The sequence below is a fragment of the Phocoena sinus genome, chromosome X (assembly GCF_008692025.1).
Source record: "Phocoena sinus isolate mPhoSin1 chromosome X, mPhoSin1.pri, whole genome shotgun sequence".
NCBI classification, from domain to species: Eukaryota; Metazoa; Chordata; class Mammalia; order Artiodactyla; family Phocoenidae; genus Phocoena; species Phocoena sinus.
The window spans coordinates 88,457,779-88,478,646 of NC_045784.1; the positions used below are offsets into that span (position 1 = coordinate 88,457,779).

The following is a 20,868-nucleotide window of genomic DNA, read 5'->3' on the forward strand; positions in this document are numbered from 1 at the left end:
TAAATATCAATTAAGTCCATCTTGTTAAATGTATCATTTAAAGCTTGTGTTTCCTTATTTATTTTCATTTTGGATGATGATCTGTCCATTGGTGAAAGTGGGGTGTTAATATCCCCTACTATAAATGTGTTACTGTCGATTTCCCCTTTCATGGCTGTTAATATTTGCCTTATGTACTGAGGTGCTCCTATGTTGGGTGCATAAATATTTACAATTGTTATATCTTCTCCTTGGATTGATCCCTTGATCATTATGTAGTGTCCTTCTCTGTCTCTTCTAATAGTCTTTATTTTAAAGTCTATTTTGTATGATATGAGAATTGCTACTCCAGCTTTCTTTTGGTTTCCATTTGCATGGAATATCCTTTTCCATCCCCTTACTTTCAGTCTGTATGTGTCTCTAGGTCTGAAGTGGGTCTCTTGTAGACAGCATATATATGGGTCTTGTTTTTGTATCCATTCAGCCAGTGTGTATCTTTTGGTGGGAGCACTTAATCCATTTACATTTAAGGAAATTATCGATATGTATGTTCCTATTCCCATTTTCTTAATTGTTTTGGGTTTGTTATTGTAGGTCTTTTCCTTCTCTTTTGTTTCTTACCTAGAGAAGTTCCTTTAGAATTTGTTGTAAAGCTGGTTTTGTGGTGCTGAACTCTCAGCTTTTGCTTGTCTGTAAAGGTTTTAATTTCTCCATCAAAACTGAATGAGATCCTTGCTGGGTAGAGTAATATTCGTTGTAGGTTTTCCTCCTTCATCACTTTAAATATGTCCTGCCACTCCCTTCTGGCTTGCAGAGTTTCTGCTGAAAGATCAGCTGTTAACCTTATGGGGATTCCCTTGTGTGTTATTTGTTGTTTTTCCCTTGCTGCTTTTAATACGCTTTCTTTGTATTTAATTTTTGACAGTTTGATTAATATGTGTCCTGGCGTATTTCTCCTTGGATTTATCCTGTTTGGGACTCTCTGTGCTTCCTGGACTTGATTAACTATTTCCTTTCCCATATTAGGGAAGTTTTCAACTATAATCTCTTCAAATACTTTCTCAGTCTCTTTCTTTTTCTCTTCTTCTTCTGGAACCCCTATAATTCGAATGTTGCTGCGTTTAATGCTGTGCCAGAGGTCTCTGAGACTGTCCTCAGTTCTTTTCATTCTTTTTTCTTTACTCTGCTCTGCAGTAGTTATTTCCACTATTTTATCTTCCAGGTCACTTATCCGTTCTTCTGTCTCAGTTATTCTGCTATTGATCCCTTCCAGAGTATTTTTAATTCCATTTATTGTGTTGTTCATGATTGCTTGTTTCATTTTTAGTTCTTCTGGGTCCTTGTTAAATGTTTCTTGCATTTTCTCTATTCTATTTCCAAGATTTTGGATCATCTTTACTGTCATTATACTGAATTCTTTTTCAGGTAGACTGCCTATTTCCTGTTCATTTGTTAGGTCTGGTGGGTTTTTATCTTGCTCCTTCATCTGCTCTGTGTTTTTCTGTCTTCTCATTTTGCTTATCTTACTGTGTTTGGGGTCTCCTTTTTGCAGGATGCAGGTTCGTAGTTCCCGTTGTTTTTGGTGTCTGTCCCCAGTGGCTAAAGTTGGTTCAGTGGGTTGTGTAGGCTTCCTGTTGGAGGGGACTAGTGCCTGTGTTCTGGTTGGTGAGGCTGGATCTTGTCTTTCTCGTGGGCAGGTCCACATATGGTGGTGTGCTGTGCTGTGTCTGTGGCCTTATTATGATTTTAGGCAGCCTCTCTGCTAATAGGTGGGGTTGTGTTCCTGTCTTGCTAGTTGTTTGGCATAGGGTGTCCAGCACTGTAGCTTGCTGGTCATTGACTGGAGGAGGTTCTTGGCATTGAGATGGAGGTCTCTGGGAGATTTTCGCTGTTTGATATTTCGCCGTGGAGCTGGGAGGTCTGTGGTGGACCAGTGTACTGAACTTGGCTCTCCCACCTCAGAAGCACTGCCCTGACACCTGGCCAGAGTACCAAAAGCCTGTCATCCACATGGCTCAGAATAAAAGGGAGAAAGAAAGAAAGAAAGAAAGAAAGAAAGAAAGAAAGAAAATAAGAAAGAAAGAAAGAAAGAAAGAAAAGAAAGAAAGAAAAGAAAGTTATTTAAAATAAAAAATAATTATTAAAAAAATTTTTAAGTAATAAAAAAAAGAAAGAAAGAAAGAAGAGAGTAACCAAACCAAAAACCAAATCCACCAATGATAACAAGCACTAAAAACCATACTAAAAAAAAGAAAAAACAAAACAAAAATCCTGGACAGACAGAACCTTAGGACAAATGGTAAAAGCAAAGCTATACAGACAAAATCACACAGAAGCATACCCATACACTTTCACAAAAAGAGAAAAAAGGGGAAAAAATATATATCTTTGCTCCCAAAGTCCACCTCCTCAAATTGGGATGATTTGTTGTCTATTCAGTTATTCCACAGATGCAGGGTACATCAGGTTGATTGTGGAGATTTAATCCACTGCTCCTGAGGCTCCTGGGAGAGATTTCCCTTTCTCTTCTTTGTTCGCACAGCTCCTGGGGTTTAGCTTTGAATTTGGCCCCGCTTCTGCTTGTAGGTCTCCTGAGGGCGTCTGTTCTTTGCTCACACAGGACAGGATTAAAGGAGCCACTGATTCGGGGACTCTGGCTCACTCAGGCCGGGGTGAGGGAGGGGCACACAGTGCGGGGCAAGCCTGCGGCGGCAGAGGCCGGCGTGACGTTGCACCAGCATGAGGCGTGCCGTGCGTTCTCCCGGGGAAGTTGTCCCTGGATCACGGTACCCTGGCAGTGGCGGGCTGCACAGGCTCCAGGGAGGGCAGGTGTGGATAGTGACCTGTGCTCGCACACAGGCTTCTTGGTGGCAGCAGCAGCAGCCTTAGTATCTCATGCCCGTCTCTGGGGTCTGCGCTGATAGCCGTGGCTCGTGCCTGTGTCTGGAACTCCTTTAAGCGGCTCTGTGAATCTCCTCTCCTCGTGCACCAAGAAACAAATAGGCAAGAAAATGTCTCTTGCCCCTTTGGCAGCTCCAGACTTTTCCCCGGACTCCCTCTGGGCTAGCTGTGGTGCACTAACCCCCTGCAGGCTGTGTTCACGCCACCAGCCCCAGTCCTCTCCCTGCGATCCGACCAAAGCCGACCTCAGCTCGCAGCACCGCACGTCCCCACGGGGGAGCAGACAAGCCTCTCGGGCTGGTGAGTGCCGGTCGGCACTGATCCTCTGTGCAGGAATCTCTCCTCTTTGCCCCCCGCCCTCCTGTGGCTGTGCTCTCCTACGCGGCTCTGAAGCTTTCCCCCTCTGCCACCTGCAATCTCCTCCCTGAAGGGGCTTTCTAGTGTGTGGAAACTTTTCCTCCTTCACAGCTCCCTGCCACTGGTGCAGGTCCCATCCCTATTCTTTTGTCTCTGTTTTTTTCTTTTTTCTTTTGCCCTACCCAGGTACGTAGGGAGTTTCTTGCCTTTTGGGAAGTCTGAGGTCTTCTGCCAGCGTTCAGTAGGTGTTCTGTAGGAGTTGTTCCACATGTAGATGTATTTCTGATGTATTTGTGGGGAGGAAGGTGATCTCCACGTCTTACCCTTTCGCCATTTTGAAGCTCCTCCCAATAGTTTAGATTTTGAAGGCCATACAGTGTTTGTCTGAATTACTCAACTCTACTGTTGTAGCATGAAAATAGCCGTAGGTAATATATGAAAGATAAGCCTGACTTTGTTCTAGTAACGTTTTATTTACAAAAACTGCCAGTGGGTTGGGCTGGAGTTGGCCTAAAGGCCATAATTTCCCGACCTCTGGTCTAAGTGCCCCAGTTAAAAGGCAGATTGTCAGATTTCATTGATAAAAACACTTAAGAGGGCTTCCCTGGTGGCGCAGTGGTTGAGAGTCCACCTGCCGATGCCAGGGACATGGGTTTATGCCCCGGTCCGGGAAGATCCCACATGCCGCGGAGCAGCTAGGCCCGTGAGCCGTGGCCGCTGAAGCTGCGTGTCTGGAGCCTGTGCTCCACAACGGGAGAGGCCGCAACAGTGAGAGGCCTGCGTACAGAAAAAAAACAAAACACTTAAGAAACTAGGAGTAGGAGGGAAATTCCTCAACTTGATAAAGGACATCTGTGAAAGCCCCACAGCCAGCATCATACTTAATGGCAAAAGACTGGAAGCTTTCCATCTAAGATCAGGAACAAGACATGGGTGTCCATTCTCCTCACTTCTACTTAACATTGTCTTTGAGGCTCTAACCAGGACAAATAGGCCGGAAAATGAAATAAAATGTGTCCAGATTGGAAAGGAAGAAGTAAAATTATTGCTATTCACAGCTGACATGATCTTGAATATAGAAAATCCTAAGGAATCCATTAAAACACTACTAGAACTAATAAACAAGTTCAGCAAGATTGAAGAATATAAAATCAATATATAAAAATCAGTTGTATTTCTATACATTAGCAACAAATAATCCAAACAGGAAATTACAACAGCATCAAAAAGAATAAATACTTGGAAATAAATTTAACAAAAGTTCAAGACATATACATAGAAAACAACAAAACATCATTAAAATAAAGATCTAAATAAATGGAATGACACCCCATGTTCATGGATTAGGAGATAATGTTAAGATGGCAATACTCCCCAAATTGATCTACAGAACCAACACAATCCCTACCAAAATCATAGCTGCCTATTTTTAAAAACAGAAATTGACAAGCTGACACTAAAATTGGTATGGGAATGCAAGGGACCCAGAATAGTTAAAACACTCCTGAAAAAGGAAAACAAGAGTTGGAGACTCCCACTTTCTAATTTCAAAACTCACTATAAAACCACAGTAATCAAGACACTGGCATTGACATAATAACAGTGGCATCAACAGGCAGTTAGGCATGAGTTTGAAGTCCGAGGTCATGGATTTAAAATTGAACTAGTTGACTCAGTTGTGAGATTTTTTCTCCAGCAAACTTTTCTTGCTTGACGGCAGGCACAGAGAAGGTGAATGATAGGTTTCAGCTAGCATTTTGATGATGGGAGAGAGGGACAAGTGCAATAAATGCATATGCAAGCGAGTGGTTGTAATTTTTGACCATGGAATCTAAAGGAAACAAGTGAAACCAGGTGATACATAGGTAGGAAAGGTTTATTTTTTCTTCTAATTTTCAGGTAGAAGGGTGTTTTTTCCATAAAATTAAAATAAAATATAACATATAAACAAAAAAGTGCAAAAATTATTTTGTGTACAGACTGATGAATTTTCACAAAGTAAACATACTCTGTAACCAGCCCCCAGATCAAAAACCAGAATGTGGCCTGGCCTAACTCTGCCTGATGATGCCACTATGTTTCTCTGGGAGGCTTCACTTTGTGTCTTCACATGGACACTATTTCAAACTTTTTTCTCTCTCATCAAGCCTCCCATATCTCCTCCTTTACTTTCACTCCCATCTGTTGGCCTTGATTTTTATTTTATTGAGAAAATAGAAACCATTACAGAAAACTCTCACTTCTTTCCACCAACAAGTCTACAATCCTATCTGTACTTTCACCCATGTTTTCCTCTTACTTTCTCTTACAACTGAGTAAGCATCTATCCTCTTACCAAAGGCCAATATCTCACATATGCTTTGAAGGTTATCCCTCTTACCTCCTAAGAAACTTGCTCTTTGACTTAGTTATTCCCTCTCTCTTTTGTATCAATTTCTCTGTTTCCATGTAATCATTTCTATCAGCATAAACCTCTTATACTAGTCCCATTCTTTTGAAGAAAAAAAGTTTTGAATCTAGGTCATCCTTCAGCCACTGTTCTGCTTCTCTGATTCCCTTTACAACAATACTTCCTAACCCAGTTGTCTGTAGTTGATGTCTCCACATCCTCACCTCTTCATCTCTCCTCAGCCCACAATTTTCCAGCTTCCATCTCCGTCATAGTTCTTGAGATACTGTTCTTCCCAAGGTCAATAATTACCTCAGTATTGCCAAGTTCAGCAGTCACTGCTTTGTTTTCATTTTACTTGACTCCTCAACAGCACTCCTTTCTTCTTGAAATATTCTCCTCATTGTTTCTGTATTAGTCAGCTCAAGCTGCCATAACAAATACCATACACTGGGTGGCTTAAACAACAGAAATTTATTTCTCACAGTTCTGGAGGCTAGGATGTTCAAGATCAAGGTCCAACATGGTTTGAGTTTTGGTGAGGACTCTCTTCCTGGCTTGCTGATGGCCACCTTCTCACTGTGTCTTCATATGGAGATATATATGTACATACGCAGAGAGACAGAGAGAGAGAGAGAGAGAGAGAACGATCTCTGGTATCTCTCCCTCTTCTTATAAGGACACCAATCCTATTAGATTAGGGCCCTACCCTTTTGACCTCATTTAACCTTAACTACTTACTCAAGACCCTGTCTCCAAATACAATCACATAAGGGGTTAGGGTTTCAACATATGAATTTTTGAGGAACACAATTCAGTCCATAGTAGCTTCTATAACACTAGTCTTTCCTGTTTTTTGTTCCTGCCTCGGCTTACTGCTCTACCTCTGGTTCCTTAGTTGGCTTCTCATCCTATAACTGACTCTAAATGTTGGCATTCTTCCAGTCTCTTTATGGACCGTCTTCTCTTGCTACATTCTCTCCCTAGCAATGTTCATCAATTCTCATGGATTCAATTACCATCCGATGTTGATGATTTTCAAATTTGTATTTCCAGATTTTCATATCAGCTGTCCATTTGAAATTTCCACTTTGATATCTCATAGTAATATCAAACAACATGTTGAAAAGTGAAACTATTGTTTTTTTTCTACCAAACTTGCTTCCCAGCCACAGTCTTCCCCATTCCAGTTAATAGCATCAGCATCCATCCACAATTCTTCTAGCCAGAAACTTATGAATTCCTTGATTCCTTGCTCTGAAACCTTGATTTGCTTTCCTCTTGCCTTACTCTTCCCTGAAACAGATACACCAGTCAATCATGACAATTGTAGTGTCAACATATATCTGGAATCCACCTCTGACTTCTACTGACACTATCTTAGTCAAGCCACACATGAGTCACTACAACAGAATCCCAGCTGGTCTCTCTGGTTCCATTCTTGCCTCATCTAATTCATTCTCCACTTAGCAAAGTGATTTTTAAAAATGTTAAATAAATCATGTTACTTATTACATAGATCTATTCGATAACTTTCTATTACACTTTGGATAAAATTCAGAGTCAGGTATCATGACCTGTTAAGGCCCTGCCTGATTGCACCTCTTTATAATTCGACACCCTCATCTTCTGCCATTCTCCACGTCATGTACTCTTCTTCATGCACACTGGTCTTTTTCTCACTTTCTTAAACAAGGCAGTCCCTTTCCTATTTCAAGGTCATTATGTATGCTGTTCTTTCCATTTATAGTGCTCCCCACTGACTTTTCTCAAGGCAAACTCCCTAGATCTCAGCATGAGGATCTCTTCCTCAGGAGAGTTTTTCTCACCTTGTTTGTTTTTTAATTTTATAAACAGCATTTAGTGTACAGAGTACTCTGAAGGAAGAAAAATATGTACAGCCATTTGTTTTCATTAATACATTTCTATTCTGTCCTGCAATACTGAAAAGGCGGAATGTGGCACAAAAATAACCCCTAGGAGTTACAAATTAGAAAACAACACTTTTAAAAAAGATTTTTACTTTTCTGTAGAAATATAAAAACTGTGGTTTATAGGGAAGAAATTAAACAAAATAAAGTCCAATCAATTGTTGAGGTGGCTTTAACACTTAAAGTTTTGTCCCTTAAACCCACTTGTCAACAGCAGTAAGTGTTTAAAATCTAAATATAAATAAATGGGCAGCTCTGACAGAATAGCAGCCCAGTTCGAGCAACTTACAGTAACACTTTGGTGTTCTCTGTGCAGAAATAATACCCCTTCCTGGCATTCTTATGGGGTACACATGCAGGAGAGCTTCACTTCATGCTGCAACCTACAACCGAACATCCATCCTCTCATCACATGGGGCCGTCCACAACACCACTAAATGTACAAAAACTGATTTGTTAAAAAAAAAAAACAGCAGAAACTAACACGTTATTGTAAAGCAATTATACTCCAATAAATACGTTTTAAAAAATTAAAAAACAAGTGGATGGGGGAGGCAGGAATAGATGACAGCCATTACGTTGTATTCCTGAAACCCTTTAGAATAGGGTAGATGTTCTCAAAAGCTTCATAAATTTCTGCTCTGACTTTAGCACCTGTTAACATAACTTGTCCAGAAACAAAAATAAGGAGAACAATTCTCGGTTTGATCATTCTGTAGATTAAAGCAGGAAATAACTCTGGCTCATAACTACTGAACTGTTGGTGGGTAAGCACAAAGCCTTCTAACCTTATAGGGAATTTCACATCACTGCTCCCCACCATGTCCTGAATCTTGAAGTCCAAGAACTTAGCTAGAACACCCAACTTCTGTACAACCCTGGCATATTTTCTTGCTGCTAGTCTGGACTGTTCTTCACTCTTGGCTCCTGTGCACACCATCTTCCCAGAACTGAATATCAGTGCAGTGACCCGGGGCTCTCTTATTCTCATAATTACAGCAGCAAACCGCTTGGGATTATATTCAGCATTCCCTGAACGAAGTACAGTGGTCTTTAGGTCAAGTTTACAACCAAGATTCACTGTGGATACAATATTTTGCAGCTGCGGCACAATCCCAGAGCTCTCTGAGGCTGGCGTGGCAGGGGTAGGTAATGGGGGTCATGGGGGAGGGATACAGGGGAGTGGTGCCCGGCAAGGGTGCGGTCGTTAAGAGTTTGTGAGTGGAAAAGCTGTGGTGTCTGGCCCGAGGCTCCCTGGGTTGCCTGCTGGGACGTCGACTACTGAATGGCTGCCACTGCCACCTGCTGCTGCTGCTGCTGCTGTTGCTGCTGCTGTCTTCGCTGCTCTTCCAATAAAGACAGACTATTGGTGTTCTGAATAGGCTGTGGAGTCACTCCTGTGCCATAAAGAATCATTAGACTAAAGACAGGGATTCTAGGAGTCATGGTACCTTGAGGGAAGGCCAGGCCCTGAGCATAATGTGGGAGGTTGTTGTTCTGATCCATGAGGTTCATTTACTTCTTGGCAAATCAAAACCCTTTGGACTGTAAATCGCCTCAGCATTCATTCTTTTCCTAGAGCATCCCCAGCACACTCTTCTTAGTGACTTCCTTAACTCTCTGGGTTATCTTCATGCACACCAAGAAACAGTGTTGCTTATTCTCAGAAAAGAGAGTTGTTTGTAGAATCTCCTCCTTTTTTGGTCAAATCTGATATTTTTTTGATATAATCACTGGAGTCACTGCAGAGATAACTCTCACCTTCTTATCAGGAATAATTTCCTTCATCCTTGCCTCCTATAACTCTATCTCAACTCCTTGATTGTTTCTTTTGTTAACATTTACAATTTACAATACTTCTATTCATGTATTTTGCTTTGTTTAATGTCAGTATCCTCCACTAGACTGCAAGCTCCATTTTTGTTTGTCTTATTCACTGCTGATTTCTCAGGTCCTAGCCTGGAATGAAATGAACTCTACATAGATAATACTTGTTGAACCAAAAAATTTAAAGTAACAAGCATGAGGGCTTCCTTTCATAGATTTTGGCAGTCTAGCCTAATGGACACAGGAACCTCTGATATCAAATTCAGCCTTCCAAGCAATGAGTAGTCCTTCCCAGACCCACTTCACCTCTAAGGAGGTTCAACATGGCTCTGTTTAGCCAAGGTCCTTTAAGGTCTGTGGAAGAAGGTTCTGAGCCTGGAGTCTATGAATAGGATTGGTGGTTTATGAAACCTCAGAAATTGTATATAGTAATTTGTGGATATGTTAATCTGTGTATTTTTCGAGGGAAAAATTCTACAACTTTGATCAGATTCTTAAAGGAGTTCATGACCCAGAGAAGGTTAAGAATCACTCACCGAAGGGTCTTTTCCTGGGATAACTGCCAGCCAGAAGTCCTGAACTGCTCTAATTAAAATGTAATTGGAGAATGTAGCTGAAACCACTATTTCCTTTGAGCTTTTCCTGGAGCTATGATCAGATCTGTTTGAGCCTTCCCTGGATTTGGGGTACATTTTTGGCATTATATAATGTGCCTTAAATCTTATCTAGTCATGCTCTGCCTCCTGTGACCCACATTGACCTGGTTGCTGTTTCCTGTCTAATCTTAGATTCTGACCAGACCTGCGCCAGTGTCACAACCATGCTGATATAACCAGCACATCCTTTTGTCTGACTCAGTTCTGTCAGGGATCTTCACTGGTCCCAGACTGATGGATCAGAATTATTATGTCATTGACCAAGACAATGAAGTAGGAGTGGAGGGAAAACTGATTCAAGAACTCAAGATCAGAAAGCAAATCTGATCATATGAGTCACATTGGGGCTTGTCTGATCATATGAGTCACTTTGGGGCCTTGTGAAATGCAGATAAAACAGATTCTATCCACCCTGACCTACTAAATCACAATCTTGAGGGGAGTGGTGGCCTGGAAATCTGTATCTTAACAAACTCCCACTGTGAGGTGAGTGTTATGATCAGGTAATTTTGGGAAACTTTGTGTCTAAATTGCAATTCATCGGTTCATCTTGACACTTGACTTTCACAATCACAATTTATGACATTTTAATGATTGGAAATGTTCATATTTCACAAAATTAATTAGGTAGAGAATTTTGAACAGTGTATGAAGGCAAAGTTGTGGATTTAGTCTTAATCATTCAATTTACTCTAATTTATGTTCAAGCTGAAATATTACATCTTCTCAGTCTGTGTCAAATTGTTCTGTAGCTGATTTTCATCAGGGTTCTTTTTAGTATGACATTGGTTTCCCCCAAATCTGAGGACCTTTAGGTTGTGGTTTACCCAGTTTATGCTCAGGAACTTCTTCATGAAGAATTTAAACATTCCTTTATTTAGCTTGTCTTTCACCACTATTAAGTCATCTTTGTATAAAGATCACTTTTATAAAAATTGAGCCTCATAACTCGTACTTTCCAAATGAGGAAATGGACACTCAGAGAAGCTATTTGATTCACCCAAGATCACAGAGCTGTTTAGTAGCAGGATCAAAGCGTAAAGCTGTTCAACTGTTCTGTGTTGATTGAGCACTTACTTTATCCAGGTCAATGAACTCATTGATGGGGATACAAAGATACAAAAAACTTGGCCCCTGCCCTCAAGGAAGCCCAGGTCTTCAGATTCCAAAATGAGTCAGGTATCCTGAAGATGCTGGGACACTGCTAATATCATTTGAACTTCATTAGAGAAAATTGTTTTTAATCTTGACTCATATTTATCAAAACAATGTTTGGGACTGTGGCAGGAGAAAGAGAGGTTATGCACTATTATCCTAAACACATGTTGTGTTTTTGGTCTGTACAGCACTTACATTTTCTTAAATTATCAGTTAAAATTGGGAGAGTTCACATTTAATATCTAGATCTCTGGATTCTCTTTAAAAAAACCCCCAAAAATCTGGCCTTAGTGGACCAATGTTCCCTTGTGGCAGTAATTCTCTGGAGGTGAGGGACTGCTGCCAAATTTTTATGGGCTGGTGCTAGCAGTTCACATAGTTCCTAACCAGTACGTTGCACACACTCCTATTGCCTACCCAACCCCTGGAGCATTTAAGTTTGCTAACCCTGTCCACTAATTTCTGAGGCTACCAGTTGTTGTCTGAACTGTTCCTGACAGCAGATGGCAGAAACAAGCTGTGTAATTTCCATTTCCCCTACAAGTAGGAAAGATGTACTGTAGCAACAATCGACTTCCGAAGCTTTTCTTTTTTCCTCAAAAAACAAAACAAAACAAAACAAACAAACAAAAAACAACCTACGGTCACTAGATTTTAGCTGAGTCATATTTTGACAAAGTAAGTGGTGAGAAAGGGATTTGGTGCCAATTGTAGCAACAACTGACTTCAGAGGCTTTTCGTTTTTCTTCTTAAAAAAATCCCCTAAGGTCATAAATGTAAGACCAGATACTATAAAACTCTTAGAGGAAAACATAGACAGAACACTCCTTGACATAAAATGCAGCAATATTTTTTTGATCTGTCTCCTAGAGTAATGGGAATAAAAACAAAAATAAACAAATGGGACCTAATGAAACTCAAAAGCTTTTGCACAGCAAAGGAAACCATAAACAAAATGAAAAGACAACCCACAGAATGGGAGAAAACATTTGCAAACGATGCTACCGACAAGGGAATAATCTCCAAGATTTACAGACAGCTCATGCAGCTCAATATCAAAAAAACAAACAACCCAATCAAAAAATGGGCAGAAGACCTAAATAGACATTTCTCTAAAGAAGAGATACAGACGGCCAACAGGCACATGAAGAGATGCTCAACGTCATTAATTATTAGATAAATGCAAATCAAAACTACAATGAGGTATCACCTCACGCCAGTCAGAATGGCCATAATCAAAAAGTCTACAAACAATAAATGTTAGAGAGGGTGTGGAGAAAAGGGAACCCTCCTACACTGTTGATGGGAATGCAAATTGGTATAGCCACTATGGAGAACAGTATGGATCTTCCTTAAGAAACTAAAAACAGAGCTACCATATGATCCAGCAATTCCACTCCTGGGCATAAATCCTGAGGAAAACATGGTTCAAAAGGATACATGCATCCCAGTGTTCATTGCAGTGCTGTTTACAATAACCAAGACATGGAAGCAACCTAAATGTCCATCAACAGATGAATGGATAAAGATGATGTGGTATATATATTTATATCTATATCTATCTATATATATATACATATATATATACACACACACACACACATATATATATATATATATATATATACACATACATACATACACACACACAATGGGATATTATTCAGCCATAAAAATAGTGAAATAGTGCCATTTCCAGCAACACGGATGGACCTGGAGATTATCATACTAAGTGAAGTAAGTTAGACAGAGAAAGACAAGTATCATATGATATTGCTTATATGCAGAATCTAAAAAAAAAGATACAGATGAACTTATTTACAAAACAGAAACAGACTCACAGACTTAGAGAATGAACTTATGGTTACTGGGGTGGCAGAGGGTGGGGGGGAGGGATAGAATGGGAGTTTGGGGTTGACATGTACACACTGCTATATTTAAAATAGATAACCAACAAGGGCCAGCTGTATAGTACAGGGAACTCTGCTCAATACTATGTAACAACCTAAATTGGAAAAGAATTTGAAAAAGAGTAGATACATGTATACGTATAACTGAATCACTTTGCTGTACAGCTAAAACTAACACATTATTAATCAATTATACTCCAATATGAAATTAATATGAAATTAATATTTTTAAAAATGAAATAAAAATTAAAAAAAGAAAAAGGGGAAAAAACCCTACGGTCATTATATTTTAGTTGAGCCATATTTTGACAAAGTAAGTGGTGAGAGAGGGATTTAGTATCAGTAGTGAGAAGTAGCCCATTGTGTGCAGCAAGAATTTAGAAGGCATGAATGGAATAGCTAGCCAGCAAAATAACTCTGAAACTGAGAGGTAGGGCAAGCTGGCTTGCAGCCACTTGTTGGGAACCTCTTCCCCACACTATATACAAAAATGAGCTCAAAATAAGTCATAGACCTAAATGTAAGAGCTAAAACTTTAAAACTATTAAAAGAAAATACAAGAGTAAATCTTTTCTGACTTTGGATTAGGCAATGGTTTCTTAGACATGACACCCAAAGTGCAAGCAGCAAAAGAAAAAGTAGTTAAATGGGACTTCATCAAACATCAAAATTTAAAACTTTTGTGCTTCCAATTATATCATCAAGAAAATGGAAAGACAACATGCAAAATGGGAGAAAATTTTTGCAAATCATATGTCTCATAAGGAACTTGTATATAAAGGACTCTTACAACAGAACAATAAAAAACAAATGACCTAATTTAAAAAAAGGTCAGAGGATATGAATAGACGTTTCTCTAAGGAAGCTATACAAATAGTAAATAAGCATATAAAAAGACATTCAACCTTATTAGTCATCAGGGAAATGCAAATCAAAACCACAATGAGATACCATCTTACTCTGCACAGGATGGCTAAAAAAACAGACAATAACAAGTGCTGACAGGGATGTGTAGAAATTAGAACCCTCAAGCATTGCTGACGGGAGTGTAAATGGTTCAGCTACTTTGGAAAACAGTTTGGGTATTCCTCAAAATGTGACCTAGCAATGCCATTCCTAGATATATAGCCAAGAGAAAAGAAAACATATGTCCACACAAAAACTTGAACACAAATATTCATAGCATTGTTATTAACAATAGTCAAAATGTGGGACAACCCAAATGCCCATTAATTGGTGAGTAGATAAACAAAATGTAGAATATCCATACATGGACTAATATTCAGTTACAAAAAGGAATGAAGTACCAAACATGTTACTATATGGATAAACCTTGAAAAATTATGCTAAATAAAAGAAGACAGACACAAAATGATTCTATTTATTTGAAATGTCAAGAATAGGTAAATATGTAGAAACAGAAAGTAAGTTAATGGTTGCCAGGGCCTACAAGGAAGGGAGATCAGGAGTGACTGCTAAAGTGTACAGGGTTTCTTTTGGGGTGATGAAAATATTTTGAACTTAGATAGTAGTGGTGGTTTAACAACTCAAGGGATATACTGTAAACAACAGAATTATATACTTTCAAAGGTTGAATTTTATAGTATGTGAATTATGTCTCAATAAATTGTTATTGTTGAAAAGGGCACATTAGCTATTAGCCTCCTGCAGTGCTTTAGGATCAACTGTAAGAAAATCACTTTTTTAATATTTAAGGAATATGGTTTAGTGTGAGCAAGTTATGGGTGATGGAATGTGGGTTAAAGCAGCTATGGCTGTGGCCCAGACCCCCTTCTCTGTCTTCTGTAGGGCAGTAAGCTAGGGGAGAGGACAACCGGCAGCAAGGAAAAATGGGAAAGTTGGAGAGAAGGAGTCCAAAGTGAGAAGCCTACCCTGGGGTTGAAACTACCTTACTCTCAATGGATGAAAAAGATGAGGTCATAGAGCTTCCATCTGTCTTGTGAGACATCAGAGATCATCCTGATAATAATGTCCTTCCAACAAAAATAGAGCATGAACAAAGTACATTTCTCAGCAAGGCCAAAGATAGGCAGGTCTTGTTGTTAGGGATTGCCTGACCAGAATTTTCTCATTTCACCCTAAATCTACTGAGTTCCACTGAGTTCACACAAACACACACACACACACACACACACAGAGCAAGAGAGAGAGAGCGAGAGAGAGAGAGAGAGAGAGAGAGAGAGAGAGAGAGAGAGAGAGAGAGAGAACCCAACATTTTATGATGACCAAATTAATTATTTTGCTGGAGAAAATGATGGCATGGCTCTCAGCAGGCTCCAGCAAAGCTAAGCCTAAAGCATCAAGATTCTTAGTCACCCAGACTGCAAACCCTGTTGTTTAGCTGGCCCTCTTCCCTCTCTTGGGCTCTCATCCATGTCTACTTAGTCATCATGGTCTATTGATTTATGTTTCTCATCTAATGTACCTCACATCTGTCCCTCTGTTTTCAATCCTCTTACCACTCTATCAGACCAGATGCTCATTAACTCATGCTGGAAAAACAACTGAACTAACTAATGGGGAGAAAATAAAAGTGTCTGTTTAAGAGCTAACTAACTACAAATTTCCTCTTAGGGGAAGAGATCTGTGTTTGTTTTAGCAAATGCTTTGATGGATCATTTTGATTGCTCAAAGATTACCCTTGGGGCATGGTTGGAATAAACCTGGAGCTAAACATCTCTGCTTGAGAAAGTAGCAGTAAGGCCAGAGTTTGGGTATTTGTGATCTGAGGAAAACTAGGGAAAAGATTGAAAGGTGAAGAAGGAGAATTGAGCAACATTGAGAAAACTCAAGCCATATTAGAATGGCTAAGGAACTTTCAATGTGAGAGATATTTAATTTTAAGTTGTTTGCTGTTGTACTGTAAATACTTGGTCCTTCAGTAAAATCTGTGAGCTCACAGCTATTGGTAGTATACGGGAAAGTGAAGAAATCAAGGAGTGAGCAAGGAGGCAACACAGTACAGAAAAGGAACCATATATCCAGGAGGCATGAGAAGAGAATGAGAACATAGTAGAAGTAGAAACTCACAGACATTGGTGACCAGAATTAACATAAGCATCAAACCTTCCCCAGAATCTCCTAAATCATAAAGGGCACAATTGCCCCAGCAAGCCAGGAGGCTTAGGGCCTTGCAGGGCCTGAATCTTTATCACACTACCCCTGATTGTTGGTTACTTACTGCTCTTCCAGTTTCACTCTTCATCTCTCCTCACTTTCTCCATGCTTTGTGTCCAAGGAGGAAATCGACCTATATTGACATCATTAATGGGCTTCCTTATATAATGGCTTTCTCTTGGGTTCCACCATTGAGAAGCCCTGGTAGGAGATCTGAGGAGAGTGAGGTCAGGGTATTTATTCACTCAACTCATTCCCTGTAGGGTCACAGTGGGATGGCTAAGCACAGTACCTGATAGATGACCCTCTCAACATCTCTCTCTCTCATCAACTAACTTCTCACACTTCTCCCTCTCTTTCCTCCTCTACTCCTCCAGTATTAGGAGGGGTAATAACCCTACTGTTATTTGTCCCTGGGTACTTTACCATTCCTTATGATTTCCTTACACCTTACTCACAACTTTGTTAAGAGTCCCTCTCTTTTTTTTGCTGGCACCCTGACTAATACAGTCATTAGGCCTTTACATCCATTATCTTAGTTAATTCTCACCACAACTCTATGAAGTAGATATTACTATTAACCTTATTTTACAGGTGTGAAAATATGAGGCAAGGAGAGGTTAAGTAACTTCTCTGAGGACCTTCTGACTCTGGGGATTAGGCTTCTATACATGTTATTTTTTTTCCCACTCCAGTAATATCCCTGCATCCAGGCTCTAAGCCATCTGATACACTATGGCCAGATTATTCCTCCTAAAACATTCATGTAAGGCCCTCTAAGATCTGGCTCCTACCTACCTTTTATCTCCCCTATACTTTCCCTCTGTACAAGCCTTCCAATCAAGTTAAACTGGACTCTTCAGTTTTCCCCAAACATATGATATTAGTCCTACTTTATCATTCTACTCATAAGGTACCCCAAGCCTACTCTCCTCACCCCCATTCTATCTCCTTCTATGGTAGTTTCCCTCTTCCCTTTCCTTTAGGCCCAGCTGAAATCCTCCATTCTCCATAGAGTCTGGCTAATCCCAGTCTTGCCACTTTCCAGTTAGGTGACCTTCAGTGAGTCATGCTAACTTCTTTGAGTCAGTGTCCTTAACTGTGAAATTCATATCAGTTGCTGGTCTACTGATCTCAAAATACTTACTAATACTAACTGATCTCAAAGTGGCTCAGCAATGAGGCCACCCAACCTAGGAACCCTTTTCTTCTGTAGCTTAATCAAGATTTTCACAAGTGATGTCTTATGCTGAATATTTGCCAATCATTTTATGGTTGCATAGCATCTGAACTCCCTTCATGTATGGGGGAGTTGTCTATTGTGTGTATCTTGGTGGAAGAAAGTGCCTTGTCTCTCACTACAGAGCTCAAGAGGGGCCAAACATTCTTACTTCCTGCTCTCAACAGCTAGGATAGATATATGACCTAGGCTCAGCCACATGACCTAGGTGTTTAGCTCCTTTCCAAGACTATTTTTTTTAACTTTCTATTTTATATTGGAGAATAGTTGATTAACAATGTTGTGTTAGTTTCAGTTGTACAACAAAGTGATTCAGTTATATATATACATGTATTTATTCTTTTTTAAATTCTTTCCCCAATTAGGTTGTTACATAGTATTGAGCAGAGTTCCCTGTGCTATACAGTAGGTCCTTGTTGGTTATCCATTTTAAATACAGCAGTGACTTTTAATATGGAGGAAGTGGATACAGAGGCACTTGGAAATTTTTCACTAGCCATAGTTTCACCATTCTTCCTAGGTTACAGCATGGTTTAGTGGTTCTCAAACTTTAGTGTACATCAGAAACTCAGTGTGATGTATGTGTGCGTGTAGAGGGGTGGTATTCTTGTTAAAGTGCATTCTCTCCTGGCTCCTATATAGCTCTGCTACATCAGTATCCTTCAGAGAGGGGGTCCAGGATTCTTCATTTTCATAAACTCCTTAGAGCTTGGTGATTCTAATACACACTAAAGTTTGAAAATCACAGCTCTATAAGGTCTGTAGGTAATACATTATCCTTGCCTTACACATTCTTCCCTTCTTCATCTGTAGATTTCCGAGATCCCTCAATTTGCTTCTACAGAAGAGAAGATCTATTTTCTCTTTAGACTTTGACTTTACTTTTTCCCTGAAAATAATCTTTTTATTGACCACCCACACACACATACATTAAATACCACACACACACACTCACTGTTTGGACACCTTGAAAGATGAACAGGATTTATATGTCATCAGTTATTCCTTTTTACCATATTTCTAATTCCTCTAAGAGTAGGAATTCACTTAACCTCTATACATCTTTTCCAACTTTGTAATCTTTTCAGGAATTAATTTAGGTTCTTTCCACAGCATGATAAGAAGTGATGACATCTTTCACTTCATTTTGCATGACTTCTATTTTTTCTTTCACTTAAGTCCTATCAATTTTATGGCATCTTTCATTTTCTTTTGGTTAAGTGTAAACTGGACAGATGGTATGAATTTATCTCAATCAGTTCTTCTAATCTTTTATCTTACTAATGTTAACTATTTGGCTTCATAACTCATTTTGATTATTTCTCTTTCTCCACCCCATTTGAAAATTCCTCTCTAACTCTTGGCATTTTTTATATATTGGAGGAATATATTACTTTCCCTGTCATAGATCTTTTCAAGGGCATATATATTCATAAATTGGATCTCTTATCTTTTCAAATACATACATAGCTATGTTATATCTTATGTCTTTTTTGACATTACTGTCTTGGGTAAGTTAAGAATTAACTTACTCAAGATTTGTCTTTCTGTACACTGAAATTTTTCCTAAGAGGGTAGATCTTACATTGTGTTTTTACCACACACGCATGCCCACACAGATAATAATAAAGGAGTGAGAGGAATCTTTGGGTGGTGATGGATATGTCTATGGCTTTGATAGTGTTGATGGTTTCATGGGTGAATAGTTATCTCCAAACTCACAGTTGTATACATTAAGTATGTACAGTGTAAGATGTCAATTATACACCAGTAAAGGGTTAAAAAAGAGAATATCCTTAGAAGGTTGTTTTTAAAATGCTGATTTTCAGCACTCCTCTGCCTCCAGAGATCTTTGTTCAGTAGGTTTGAGATCAGGACTAGAAATTTATGTTTTAAACAAGCACCCCAAGTGATTCTCATGATCAGGCAAGTTTAGGAGACTCTGCTAAAAGGATGGAAGGTGCTGAAGGGTTTGGTTTAGAGTAAGCTTTTTTTTTTTAATTGAAGTATAACACACAGAAAAGTGCACAAATTGATCCATGCATTTTTCACAAAGTGAACACATTGGTGCAAGTAACACCAAAATCAAGAAACAGAACATTAGCAGGACCATAGAAGCTCTCCAATGTGCCCTCTCCCAATTATTACTTCATCTAATGGGAACCATAAACCTCATTTCTAACAGAATTGATTATTTTAGTCCGTTTTTGAACTTTATGTAAATGGAATGAAACCCTGTGTACTCCTTTTTACCTGGATTCTTTCACTCAACATTATTTTTGTGAGATTCATTTGTGTTGCTGTCTGAATGAAAATTGGTCTTTTTTATTGCCACTCTATTAGGAGAACATACCACAATTTTTTATCCATCTTACTGTTGCATTGCTTTCAATTTGGGGCTATCATGAGCAGTGTGGCTATAAACTTTCTTGTGCATGTCTTTTTGTGCACATATACACTCATTTCTTAGTTAGGTATATACTCAGGAGTAGAATTTCTGGATCACTGGACACATATATTCTTAGCTTTAGTAGATACTGCTAAACAGTTTTCCAAAGTGATTGTTCCAATTTGCACTCCCACCTGCAGTGTTTGAGAGTTTCAGTTTTTCTACATCCTTGCCAACACATGATATTCTCAGTCTTTTTGATTTTAGGCATTTTGTTGGGTGTGTAATGATATTTAATTGTATTTAATTTTTATTTCCCTCATGACTAACGAAGTAGATGCTGTAGGATTTTGAGGCCTGAAGAAACTAACTAGGATGATGGCTTGATAAGCATGCCACTAATTAAACTTTGTTTACTTGACAGTTGCTGGCAGAGTATATGCCATATATGAGGTGTTAAATGAATATTTGTTATTGAATGAACCTCTGTTTGTAATTCTTCAGTTGTCTTCAGCAAGCCTTCAGAGGTTTTTGTAGGAAACAGTTGTGGAAAACCATTCTTTTTTCTTAAAAAAAAATAAATAAATAATTTATTTATTTATGTCTGTGTTGGGTCTTTTTTGCTGCACGCAGGCTTTCTCTAGTTGCAGCGAGTGGGGCTACTCTTCATTGTGGTGCACAGGCTTCTCATTGTGGTGGCTTCTCTTGTTGCGGAGCATGGACTCTAGGCACGCAGGCTTCAGTAGTTGTGGTGCACAGGCTCCAGAGAGCAGTCTCAGTAGTTGTGGCACACGGGATTAGTTGCTCTGTGGTGTGTGGGACCTTCCCGGACCAGGGCTCGAACCCGAGTCCCCTTCATTGGCAGGCAGATTCTTAACCACTGCGCCACCAGGGAAGCCTGGAAAACCATTCTTTAATGATGTAAGGGATCACAGTTCTTCAGCAATTGAGAATTATTGACATGGAGGAGCCTGGTAGATGTCAAGGTGAATT

The 20,868-nt window shown here is 39.4% G+C and overlaps 1 protein-coding gene across 1 annotated transcript; it reads right to left on the reverse strand.

Annotated features, from left to right (window-relative positions):
- Positions 1-7,475: 7,475 nt before the first annotated feature.
- TBP (TATA-box binding protein) lies at positions 7,476-9,213 on the reverse strand. Its single transcript, XM_032620974.1, is given in 4 exon segments — positions 7,476-8,019; positions 8,090-8,705; positions 8,707-8,768; positions 8,770-9,213. Coding segments are annotated over 3 exon segments (939 nt in total). The 5' UTR covers positions 9,073-9,213; the 3' UTR covers positions 7,476-8,019; positions 8,090-8,131.
- Between the last annotated feature and the right edge of the window lie 11,655 nt (positions 9,214-20,868).